This window comes from Callorhinchus milii, unplaced genomic scaffold, assembly GCF_018977255.1.
Source record: "Callorhinchus milii isolate IMCB2004 unplaced genomic scaffold, IMCB_Cmil_1.0 Scaffold20, whole genome shotgun sequence".
Lineage (NCBI taxonomy): Eukaryota > Metazoa > Chordata > Chondrichthyes > Chimaeriformes > Callorhinchidae > Callorhinchus > Callorhinchus milii.
This window is the reverse complement of record NW_024704761.1, coordinates 6,020,266-6,033,684: the sequence shown is the minus strand read 5'-3', so window position 1 is coordinate 6,033,684 and position 13,419 is coordinate 6,020,266. Positions and strand designations below refer to the sequence as shown.

Below are 13,419 nucleotides of genomic sequence, written 5' to 3'. Positions count from 1 at the left end.
AGTTAGAGGGTATTTTCTCGACCGTGTCAGTTGAAATGAAGAAATCTCCCTCTCGCTCTGTTCTGTCGGAGTCTGTACCGAAGATTGTTTTATGTTCTTTGTAACCTCATTGTGTTCTTTGATTTGACTTCTCCAGTGGATTGCTGGCTTAAGCTCTAACCACACAAAGCTTAGTGTTCTTTCAGTGATTTGACTGGGAAAGAGCATTAAAATGCTTTTTTATAAAAAAGTATGGAACCATGGAATGAAGAAAGACTATTTGACTCATTAACTCACTCGTGAGCTCTGTACAAACCCTAACTTTCCTGTCTCAAATGTCCCTGGCTCAGGGACAGAATGCTTTGCAATTAATAACACATTTTGCTTTCAATAAAGTGAGATCATTTGAAATAAATGTTTTGTATCTAAACAGTCTTTAAATTCCCATGTGTTCAATGTTGTTAAACTGTTTACTGAAACCATTCCTTTAAAATAATCTGCAAAATGTCTTCACATTGTTGTGCAATGCAAAAAATCTCAAAATTTTAATATCCGGATTGTCACAAAGTTTACGTAATAGCAGTGACTATCAGCCTTGGCTGCACTCCGGGATGCTACTCAGTGTGAAGGTGTTATATAAATGCAAGTTGTTGTTGCTTTCCTAAATATTTCAAAACTAATGTGATTGTGTAAGAAAATGAAGCTAAACTATGATTAATCGGGCTTCGGGGTTAAATGCCCTGACTTGTTTATATATGGACTTTAACTCCAGATCAAAGGAGTCTGTAAATCTTATTCAGATTGTTCAACTATTAGCTTCTATATTGATTCAACGCTTGGTCAACTGCGGAAGTTTAATTCATAGACTAGTACGGACTTGTTCGACTCGTTAGAAGCTGATAATTACCTGTTAAAGAGGTATAGATCAGTACTAGTATTTTAAAATAGGTGCAGCATCTGTAGTCTTGTCCAGATGATTTCTGTGAATGAACCCTTTTGTCACTCCGCACTTGTAGTTAGATCACTTATAAGTCAATTATAAGTCAAGTCAATAGACTTGAAAATCCTAGGTCGTTTGTTGGGCTGCAACTTTTGAATCGTAGACAAACTAAAGAAATAAGAACGAAAACAGAAGTCGCTGGGCACACTCAGCAGGTCAGGCAGCATCTATGGAGAAAGGAAAGTGAGTCAACGTTTCGGGTCCACGACCCTTCATCAGAACCGTCAGAACCATGTTCCCAGCAACTTCTGTTTTTGTTTTCAGATTTCCAGCATCTGCAGTATTTTGTGTGTTTTTTTCTAATTAGAAATGAAATGTGTTTCCATAAATCAACCATTATCAGGGCTGGTTAGTTGGTTACCTCTCCTTAATCGGTGAAGCATGAAAAAAATTACTTAAGAAGGATTTACTGTTAAACTGCACGTGGAACTTAATAATGTCTTTCCCCTTGCGGGACTATGAGCAGGTGCAAATTTATCTTGTTACATATTTGCATCTGCTGTTAATTCAGAGAGAGGGCAGAAGTGCCGGTGTTTGGGATTAATGCATAATTCGGCTCTCCACAAGATATTTCTTCTGCAGCTGAGTGTACAGGGGTTGTTCAAGCCATTCCCCAATTATTCACCGCATCGACCCCTGTTTCACTCATCTAATATCTAGAATGGGACTTCAGTTTAACATCTCATCTGAAGGACCGCACCTCCGACAATACCGCACGTTCCTAACACTGCGTTGGAGTGTCAGCTTGGACTACGTGATTCCAAGTACCGATGTGAAGATCGAGACCATTCGCTTGGCCCCTCAGCTGATTAGCTTGCGGATTCACAACCCTTGCGTAAATTGACCCTGCAGCCCACTGCTGTGTGCTTCCTAATAAATCTCCATCCGCTGGCCAGGAGCAGCAAACAGCGACTTGTTTATTGGAGCAGAGGGTGTCTCTTAATCACCAACAAGAGGACACCAGTCGCTTTAATGGAATTGTTTTTCAGAGATTACGGAGCTTTAAACCTTGTACCACCTGTCTGTTCTGACTGATTAGCTATTCTTTCAGATAAGGTTGATGTGCAATATTTAAGTGCACGTCCATATGGCAGAGCCAGGTCCCTGATCTGGACAATAGGAACGTATCCACTTTATAAGCAGCTTCTGTTTCTGGCTCCAGGTGGTACACGGAAAGGCTCATGAACTCTGAGCTTTACTTTGTACTGAATTTCCTTTCCCAGCAGATTGAATCTCTCCTATTCTACCTGCTCGGCATTTTTTTTAAAAAACTTATTCCACGTTTATTTCAAATTGGATAGTAATTCCTTGTAAAAAAAAAATTAATAATGTGGTCACTCAATCCACCACTGTTTGTGGGACACTGCTGTGTGCAATTGGCTGCCATGTTTCACCCACAAATTACACAGTCGATCCAATTTACTGTGTATACATATGATGTGAAGCTCTTTGAGACATATCAACAACGTGATAAGGTGCTGTATCAAATGCAAGGATTATTAATTATTATTATTAGTCCCCAAGTATATCTGTTTTGAGGCTTAGCAGATTATTTCTGAAGCTGCCAAAATATATAGCAATAATAATCCTTGCATTTGATGTAGCTGCTTATCACTTAATCAAAATGTCTCCAAGCACTTCACATTATAGTATAAAGTAGAATGACTGAGTATATTGTAGGCAAACACAATTTATAGCAGTCCCACAAAGACCCATGAAGTCAATGATCAATTTTATATAAGGGATTTTTGGCTGAGATACTGGGAGAAACCTTTCAAGTTAGTGGCCCAGGATCTTTAATGTCCACCACAACAGGCAGATGGGACCTCGGTTTAAAGTCTCAACTGAAGGACAGCACCTCCAACAACATAGCGCTGTATTGGAGTCTCACCTCGAGTATGAGACTCAAAGTTCTGACTTGGGGTTTGAACCTGCAACCTTCTGACCTGGACGTGGCAGTTCTTCTAACTGAGCCGGGTTGACACCTATGTGAAAGGGAGCACTGTGTAAATCACTGTGGAAGTGCAGCTAGTCACCTGAACGGCGTAGGAAGAGCACACAGTTATATGCTGGGGCGGAGGTCGCACTAATAGGTGAAGCATTAACTTGCTAAGATCTCGGTTATCAGTACTTAGTGATAGTTTAGCACATTGTAAACGAGGTGGGTTCAAAAGTTATCAAGGGATATGGATCCAGACCAGATTTGAAGCCTGGGCAAATAATGGTTGTTTGTATCTGGCAATGAGTGCCCGTCTTAGTTTCCTAGAGGGTGAGATGGCAGTCTGACATTTGGCTGAAGATTAGCTGTGCGATCAAAGGAACAGATCGCCTGTTCTGTCAGCTGCAGTGTTTCTGACTCAGTGAGGAGTACGGAAGCCGAGCGCTTTCTCTCCTCCCTTCGTCTCTGAACAACTGCTTCCCCCACACGGCCCCAATAATAATCGTAAGAAGAAGGAGAATCGTTGCATGTGTGCATTTGATGTGGTGCCTTTCTCGTCAGGAGGGCGTCTCAAAGCGCCTCAGGGTTTAGAGTGTGAGGTGTAGAGACTGTGTATTTTTGCAGCCGGTTTTCCTTGAGCTCGATTAGCGACGCGGGACCTTAGGGGGAGCGTCGCTCGTTAACATCTGTCACGGTTTTAAAAATTAATGTGCAAAAAGCCACGCTTAAGTGAAGCAGCAGTGCGTGAACCTCATCAGAAATCGCCTCACTCTTGCAAGTATACCCTGCGCTCTCTAGCTTGAACCTCCTTAACCCTGCGTTCAGTGCGCTGGGGGCGGGAGGGGGTAAGGATGGAGGAGTCGAGGTTGGAGCGAAACCAAATGAGGTGTCATTGAGTCTTTAAGATTCCGTGTTTGCTTTTAATCCCAAGCTGCTGTTAATATAAAAATCCCTATCAGACCTCCACTTTGATATGACTTAGCGTGCTTTCTTTGTTAGGTCGCTACGGTAACAGTGCAAGCAGTGTTGGTATTCTTGCACCTCAACTCCCACAACTCAAACCTCGCTCTCGGTGATAAGTTCAGGAGGGCTGACTGATCCACTCGACCCTGCCCAACCCTAATATTTCACTGTTCAAAGGGCGAGCGTCAGTGGTTTTGAAAGAAATGCCCCAGCGACTTGGGAAGGTTAATTAGTTTTTTTTTTAATTCACGGCAGCCTTTCATTCAAATGGCTATTCATTTCCCCAATTACTTTCGTTATTGCAGAATTGGTTGTTTTTGTGGAGCCGTAAATCCACCAGCTCCTCGTCCAGAACGCAAGCTTTATTGTTCCTCAAAGAGTGGCGTTAAATACCTGCCAGGGAGACGGTTTGCGCGGAATATAATTCCGACCCCGAGCCTTCCAATCTTGCACCAGGACCTTAAGTTCTGTCATACACGTTAAGAACAATTGTTTCTTTGTTCACTTAAATTCCCATTTTTTAACAAATTAAACTGCGCACTTGAAACTATTCAATAGTCCTCTTGTTCTATCATTCCTGGGGCAACAAGGGGACGGGTCGAAATTATGTTGTGTTATATTAAATGCAAGGATTATTATTATTTATCATGATTAATATTATTATTATCATCATTATCATCGTCTTGATGCATCCCAAATCCAATTCCATTTCCAATCCCATCTAAAATTATTGTTGGTTGATATTTGCAGAGTTCAGTGAACTGCTAGTGTACATCAGCTCCACCTTTGACTTCTATCTCTGCATATTAATTGTGGCATTTCTATTCCCTGTTCTCTTTATCCATCTGCCTCCTCCAATGATGTGAAGGAGTGTTGGTTACCATGATTCAATGCATTTGGTCTCGACTGCAGCCGCCAGCCCGGTTTTACTTTATTTCGGCAGATTTCCTCCAGTTTGACCAACGATAGCAGATTCCGTCAATCCTCGTCTTCCCTCTCTCTTCCCTTCAGCATCCGTGTGAAACTGCGGAGACCATTTTCATTTACTGATTGCATTTTAATGACCGTGATCCGTCAAGCTGTGGGAAATGGAATTTGCCTTGAATCACTGACATCACCCAGTGGGTTCGTTCTGTGCAGGATAGGTGGTGAATTAATTTTTTACAGAGCTACGATTTAATTACAGGCAGCCAGAAAGAGGATTACAACTGGTTAATGGTTTAATATAGGGCCCTGTAAAGAGCTAGTTTCCTCTCCAAAGCATTTCCAAAAACTGTAACTCACAAAGAAATAATGGTTTGGAGACTATTATATTCATGATGACAACGCACTTATTTAATGAGGAAGGGAAGTCTTAGGCGAGCACTTCCTGTTGAATGATGAGATGCCACCTGGAACTAAGATGTACGTAATTTCGACCCATCCCTTCTCCCTCCCCTTAACCCCCCCACCCTCCGGCCCATAAATGCCGCTCCGATGGATTCTTCTGAAGTGGCGTTCCCGCAGGGACCCGGGAATTATAACGTGATTCCTCCAGTTAAGAAGTTCCGGAAATTAGCCCCGTTGTAACAGACATCTTCCTGAAGTGCCCTTTGGTAATAAGGGAGCTGAATTCTGGTGAATCTCAGATGATAGCAATACCAGTGACAAATTTGTATGTGGTCTTTCTCATACAAAACATACTTTCTCACAGCACTTCATGCTAAATCGTGTGAAGCACTTTGAGACATCCTACCAACATGTAAGCCTCTCAATACAAGTGCAAGGATTATTACAGGGTTGTTATTGTGTGTACTATCCAGGGTAATGTACCCATTCTTTTAGAATTAGGAAAATATGTAAGATTTACCAAGATTGAAAGGAGAGGCTGGAGAGAGTTTGTCAGGGAGGCAGTGACATGGCATAAGTGCAAATTGAAAGCTTCAGCATGAATGGAAGATGACATTTCGAGCCTGAGTGAATCGGAAACAATACAACCAAAATCTCATGTGGAGCGTTGCCAAGCCAAGGTTAGTGCTGCAGATTAAATTAATGGCTGGCGACGAATAGGCTGGGGTTAGACTAATGCCTTCGGCTGAGTGGTACGAACCGGCAGACTGGAGTTACAATAACAGCTCTGCGCCACTCTCTTCCTTCCTCGCGCAGAGTGTACGTAGAGTGAAGCTCCGCAGTGGATATTGTTCAGTACCCACTGGTTAATGGACATGCTTTTAATGGTAGCTCCCAATGAAAGGGATCAGTCACTGAGACACTGACTCTTTTCTCTGGTTGCATAATAGGAGCAGGTAGATGAAGAGTACATTCTGTTCTGTGAAGACTATTACACTGTCTTTATATAGTGAAAATATTATCTACATCTTAGGCACTAGAAAGAGTCGTCCCATCCCCTAACCTGTCCCCCCACCCACCCTAAGGCTTTTGTTCTCCACGGAGGCCTGCAGCTCAGTGATTAGGGCACTCGTTTCGTAAGCGAGAGACCTGGGTTCAATCCCAGAAGGGCAAAACATTAGGCAATTTTTCTTACTCCACACACCTCTGTTTACCAAGCAGTAAATAGGAACCTGGTTGCTCGTTGAGTGACAGATCGCTTTTCCGGGGGAAATTATTTCTTCAAAATAAATAATAATAAATTGGTCACTCAATCCATGACTGTTTGTGGGACACTGCTGTGCGCAATTGGCTGCCGCGTTTCGCCCACAAAATATGCAATCAATTCACTTTACAGTATAGTCTGTGAAGCACTTTGAGACGTCTTGAAGATATGATAAGGCGCTGGGTCAAATGCAAGGATTATGATTATTATTATTGCTGCTGGTTGAAGCTTCTGCGATTGGGCCAAAACCAAACGAATGTTTCCATCTTGTTCAATTACGATGTGCGCCTGTTCCTTCACAGATGGTGGTCCTGATGGATCCAATGGAGGACCCTGATGACATTCTGCGAGCCAACCGCTCCCGAGAGAAATCGTACATGTTCGATGTGGCTTTGGATTATGAAGCAACACAGGTGAGCTTCACTATCGCCTGTTCTGTTGCTCCACATGAACCTCTAATGGAGAAGGAGGAGGAGGCAGAAATTGTGTGCAATGTTGGGCTGCCTGGCCCTTGTATATCTTTATCAATGTTTCCAGGTGTGGATGAATAATGTTAAAACCCCATGCAGTTCGCCAATACGAAGGCAATGGTTCATTCAGCTGGGGCCACGCTATTCATTACCACTTAGGCTCACCGAGTTGTGAGAGGTCAACACTTCCAGGTCTCATTGAGGGGCCCATACAGGCGAATGAGCCATCAATGTTGCTAGACAGGCCTTATAATAATAATACTTGCATTTGATATAGTGCCTTATCACGTCATTGAGACATTTCAAAGCGCTTCATAGAATATATTGTAAAGTGAACTGACTGTATTTTGTGGGTGAATTGCAGAGTAATTCCATTTCACTGGATATTACTTTACTAATCCACTCACCCCATACTTTATCGAAGTTTATTTAAAGTTAAAAAGAAACTCTGAATAAAGTTTGTGTGACGTGTTCTGAAAAGCTGAATCCCAGTTTGAGACAGATAAGATTTTGTGAGCCAGCCAAAGGCTGATACACTCTCATTCGTTCCTGCATCTGGTTTACTGTCAGAGAATCATCGGCCTTGCATCAAGAGTAACTGAAAGAACATTGTTGGAAAAGGAATACTGTAATATTGATGAATGTGAAAGTAGGAAAGAGTGAGGCATAGCATTCAAAACCCACAGCAAGATGAAACCAACAGCACGGTCAGTGAAACTAGGACAGGTTGTAAAGTCTTCACGACAGCAATTAATAATGACAAATTTACATATTCAACAAGGATGCTGAATTGCGTTAACCATTTCAGTGGAGGTAGAACAAAATCTAAACCACTTCCCCGCATACACACTCACATATTCCAAATAGTCCTGAGACTATCATCCCAGGTGGAAATTCCTATTGCACTCATGTGTCATTTCTGGCATCCAAGGTTCCAATAAATAACCATCGCGACTCAGTCAACACTTCTGTACATCCAGATTCCTGTGCAAGCAGCACGAGGGATTGCAATATCCTCATGTATTCACAAGCTCGTTAAAGCTTGGAATATCAGCGGCATTCTCTGTCTGGACAGAAATATGCAGAAATCCTGAAACATACAGAAAAATGTTGCTGAAAATCAGTGACTAATTTGGCGACTTTTGACAGTAAGACTCTCTGTTTAAGAGGAAATACTATTCAAGCCTTGTTAATAGAAGGGTATGTCCTTCCTTAGTGGGTTTCTCTGCTCAGGCACAAGTTCCTTGTTATTTAATCTGTGTCATGCGCTTGCTTCTATCTGGAGAAAGGCGACTAGGTATGAAACCATGAAGGTGATTGCGTTTCCCATTCACTCTCTGCGGGTCACATTACAATTTCAGATCAATGGGGTTGTTGTAATCAGATTCAGAGCTGACATTGATTTGGACTCCGTTTACAGACGTAAATAGGAGGCAGTGGACATTCAATCTACTGATCTAGATGCACAAGTTGGCTGCCGAATGTAAGCCGTATGTATGCCAACAACAACAGCAACGATTAGCATTTATATATAGTGCTCTTCACACGGGGTAGCGTCCCAGAGCGCTTAATTTCGGTCTTTTATTGAAGGCTGCAGTGTTCGACAAGTCGTGTTTAAAATCATTTCAGTTGAGTAAATGGGAAATGATTCATGATGTGTTGGTGTTGTGGCAGGTGCGTTCAATTTTGCGACTGAGATTGAGATGTGATGAAGGCCATTTTGCTTCTGAACGTGGCACGCCTCTGCTTCTCTGCCTCTGTTCATTCCTTCCACTCGAGTCGCAACGAGAGGACCCGCGCACACATCAGCACCAGCTACGAATTTGCTAACGCCTGCCTCGATCTTCGATAGTCATCGTGTTGTAAATGGGCACGCTAGATTAGTTTAAATTCAAGCTCTAAGCTTAAATGAGGAATGTGTGTGACTTTAGAGCTGTAAGCTGTTTTTTCAGAGGAAAGAGCTCGCTTGTTAAGTTGAGGTTTTTTTTAGAGAGAGAGGAGAGTAATGGGAATACTGCATTAAGTCCAATGCAGGCTATAAACCTCCCCTAAGGTTGCTTGATGCTGTCACAGGATGGAATGAACAAACACATTGCATTTCTTTGGCACTGCTGCCTGCAAGCAAACCCTCAGGACAACACTGTCTACTGCAATGTAAATTGTGACGCAGCAAATTATTATGCCAACTTGGACTATCCTGTAATTGTAAAATATTCATCTAATTCTAAAGATTTTTTTTAACAGAAACTTTTATTGCAATAGGTTTCTGAAAGCATGGAAGAAACGTGGGGAGTTATTTGCAAACGTATGACCCACACAATCAAGCAGAGCCCAGATTTGGCAATTTCATGTACCACTGCTTTTGACACGTACTGTTAAACATTGTTTGCTGCCAACAAACACTTGAAACTGTCCCACTGAATGGTAAAGCTGTGAGTTGCACAGACACGTAACGGTTCATCTGATCTCTGACCCCCTAAATCATAACTCCTTTGGGTTTCCAAGGAAATTTAAGTCACCCAGTTGTGTGCTTCGAGGGTGGGAGAATCGGTGGTTTGTACCACAATGCAAACCCAAATAGTTTTAGCAGCGATCATATATATCCCCGGTTTCAGATGCTAAGCCACTAGTTTGTACGTGTGGAGGCAATTCACTTAGTGTATGTCCGAGGCCACTTTTTATTGGGAGAGGGTTTAACCCTCCAAGCACTGAATTTCCATTTTCTTTTGCTAAAACTTTTGCACAAATTCATAATCTCTTTTTTTCAGCCAGAAAATTCTTAATGCTGCAAAAGAGCTGGCAAGTAACAACAACCTGCATTTATATAGCACCCCTCACACAGGCTAGCTTCTCAACGCGCTTGAAATATTAACAAACACATCTCCGTGCTACTTTTTAAAAGAGCAGGGAGTTGTGATTAGGATGGATGGCTTCTTAGAAGAAGAGCAAACACCGACATGCACAAAAATAGTTTGAATGGCCTCTGTCTGTGTTGTAACTGTCTGTGTTTCTGATTGCCATTGAATCAGAGTCATTAAGCAAAGACAGAGACAGCTTGTCTGTGATATTTGACCAAATTACGTCTATGTCTTTTTTCAAGGAGGACGTATACCGTGCTACAACCAAGGGTCTAATTGAGGGAATTATATCAGGCTACAATGCTACAGTGTTTGCCTACGGACCAACAGGTGGGCAGCATATCCTATACAGCCCAATTCTCTAACTGTCCAGTGCCTTGGAATCTTCCCGACGTGAAAGGCGTTATACAAATGTAATTTTGTATTGTATTCAGTAAACGTTGTATTCAGATTATTTACATTGTAGAGGAAGCAGAATATATTCCAATTTCAAATATAATTTTGTGGCTCCACTGTTGGCCAGATGGGTAAATGCACCCTCAGTAATGCCCTAGGCTGTTCAGACGAGAAGGTTGGTCTGTTCAAATCTTAGCTGGGCAGTGGTTTTGTGGGAGGGGGAAGCGACTACAATTGGACTCTTTGCTCATAGATTAGGGAGGGGGGAAATCAGATAGAATGCTCCTGACTAGACTCATCCTCGAGATGGACTTATGTGAGTGGCATGTTGAGAACGGGGTTGGGCTTAGGACTGTTGCCTCAGCAGAAGGAAAAGAGTCTAGTGCCTCCCAATAGAGGAGGAGAGAAAGATTAGCAGAAAATGAAACAAAACGGTACAATTTCCAATTTCCATTTCTTTGTGAAATGAAATTAATTCTGGCCATGTGGAAAGATACTGTTCCTATTTCCTGCTGATGATCTTCATGGCCCAGCAGCTCGATTAAGCCTTTAGCAATAACAGCAGGTCGTCTGCACAAAAGGCTTTCAATTATTCAAGCAATGAATGAAAGGGAAATGCTGTCCTTGCGGATTGACAGTTGTAGATATTGACTCACAATCCCGATTTTTTTTATTATTCGAACCGTAACCTGCAGATATTCATCCTAACCTGTGTTTCACTTGGAAATTTGGACAAACCCAATAAATTCTTGGTGCTGATAGACCTATGAATGAAATCGCTTGTGCTATTTTCACTGCAGTTGGGGAGCAACTCTTGCAAGAAGCCTGTCTGCTGTCAGACACCCTGATCAGCACTGTCGAATCGATCAGTGTGGGCTTTGAAATCTGCTTTAGAAATGGAGTAAAAGCTGTTTTGCAGACTGCCTGTTAGTAACATGGCAATGCCAGTCCCAACAGAAAGCAAACAGATCTCTCTATGATGACAGAGTGTAGTCTCTCCCCCCAAAATTTGTGTTGATGTCTCTCTGTATAAATACACACAACTCCAATAAACTGTTGCTTATCTTATCCAAGCTCATGGGCTCATTGACTTTCAGATAAGTATGGGGTAACAGGAGGAAAGGAAGGCAATACTGTTTACTTTATGCATGAGGTCAAGACCATTCTCACTTTATATGGTGTACTGAACACATGGAGATTACAGAATGCTGATGAGGGAGAGATGATTCCATCCTAGATGTTTAGTACGATTTATATGTGGCCTAACAGTGCTATTTGAAAACCATAGCATAGCATTTGGAACCATTTTAACCATGTAATTGTTGGACGATCACTGAAAGATCACTGCAGACCAGAAACAACATTAACAGAATATTGGATATACTGTATTTCAGGCTGTATTGCTGAATGTTTTAGTTATAGAGTAAAATCCACATAAGTCTCTTCTATATAAATTGCCTCAGTCGTATCGGCCCATGTTCCATTCAAGAGTTTGTATCCTATGGAAGATTGACATAAATCATACTTTGCATAAGTCATATTAAGTGTATGGTCTCAACTGATACGACTTATGTGAGGTGTACTGTGTGTGTGTTTGAGAGGACGAGCACAGTCTGGTTGCAAATCGATCTTTAAAGAGACAATTTTCCCAGCCAATTCTCTGCCTACGTCTCTATTGAGACACACTTGGTTACGCCATGTTTTTCGTTTAACTTATTTTAATTCTCTAGGTGCTGGGAAGACGTACACAATGCTGGGAACGGATTATGAACCCGGTATATATGTGCGAACGCTGAACGATTTGTTCAAGTCCATTGAGGAAACGAGTGATGACATGGAGTATACCGTTTCCATGTCATACCTAGAGGTTTGTATTGTATTAATAATGTGCAGGAGTTTTTTCTGACAATGCAGTGCTTCCCACAGTACTACTTGGGAGTGTTAGCCTAGGCTATGAGCCAAGTCCCAATGCAGAGCTTGAACTCACAACTTTCTATCTCAGAGGTTGGCAACCGAGAAATGACTGAGAAAATCTTCAAATACTGCACTCTCAAGCAGCGTTAGCTCCCTTTAGATGTGCTCCACAGTAGCCTCAACTAAATTGATGGGTAAATAAGTAAAAAGCCCAGGAAAATCAGAGGTATGATGAGTGCAGTATCCTCATATGCAACAAGATGCTCTCACATCCTATCGAGACTGAATTGTATTGGTTTCATGACTTGTTGCTAAACTGTTTACCTTCTGCCAACCTGCAGCTTGTTGTCTTTAAGATAATTGCCATAGAGACATCAGCCACTGGATGGAGTATAATAACATACCTCGATGGGTCAGGCTGAGCACATATCCCACGTCAGAAGAAGCTAAAGAACAGAGACCAAATTAAACTGTGTGTCGAGTGTATTCAGAGCCTTGTGCGTCAATAAAGTCAAACAAAATGCCAAAATTACCTTCCAAAGTCACCTGAGCATCAAGACAAACATCTTAACCCTGAATCAAATACGCTCGTCATAATTTCTATTCACTCAGTCAAACCCACCCTACACTCACCTATTTAAACTAAATAAGTTGTCTGGAAATGTGTTTTCCCACATCTTAGAAATCTTAACAATAATTTCCATTCCTGATGATGTCGGAGTATGTTGTTTATCTCTGGCTCCTGGTGTCTTGTACATCTGTGAATCTATTTTAAAAGTTTCTTAGAATTATATGTTATTGTACTAAATCAGTTAAAATTCATCACAATATGAGGAATCTGCTATGACTTTATAAGTAAATTATCACTGTGTCTGATTTACGTGGGCTTTTGGGGTGGAATATAGGGAGTGGTGGGGGAAAATCCCACTGGGTCTAAACTTAGACTCTTTCTCTCTTTGCACTTTAGAGTGTGCAAATTTTGGACGACCTTAAATTCACTCCACATTAAAGCCAGCTTTTTGTCGTTCATGAAATAATCTACAGAAAAAGAAGCTTCAAAAATTAGACTGTATTGTTAAAATGAAGAAATGCATCACGGAAATATTACTAAATAATCTTACAAGTTTGCTGCAGAACAGAGTTCATTTCTAATGGACAGATATGTGCTGTCAGTGTCGAGTGGGGTGTGGGGGCATGAGTGAGGTTTGTGTTGGGCGAGTTTATCGCAAACTCATTCAGGCAAATGGAGCCGTGTTTATTTTTAACAGCGAGGTACATTGTTTAAGCAAACTGAGTGATTGTCGCTC

The 13,419-nt window shown here is 41.7% G+C and overlaps 1 protein-coding gene across 1 annotated transcript in view; it reads left to right on the top strand.

The window, feature by feature from the left end:
- The window catches only part of kif19 (kinesin family member 19), a 41,197-nt gene that overhangs the window by 14,562 nt on the left and 13,216 nt on the right, over positions 1-13,419 (top strand). Inside the window, exons 3-5 of the mRNA XM_042342565.1 lie at positions 6,777-6,887; positions 10,045-10,132; positions 11,929-12,065. Of these exons, the coding sequence (XP_042198499.1) occupies positions 6,777-6,887; positions 10,045-10,132; positions 11,929-12,065 (336 nt within the window). The remainder of the gene's footprint in view (positions 1-6,776; positions 6,888-10,044; positions 10,133-11,928; positions 12,066-13,419) is intronic.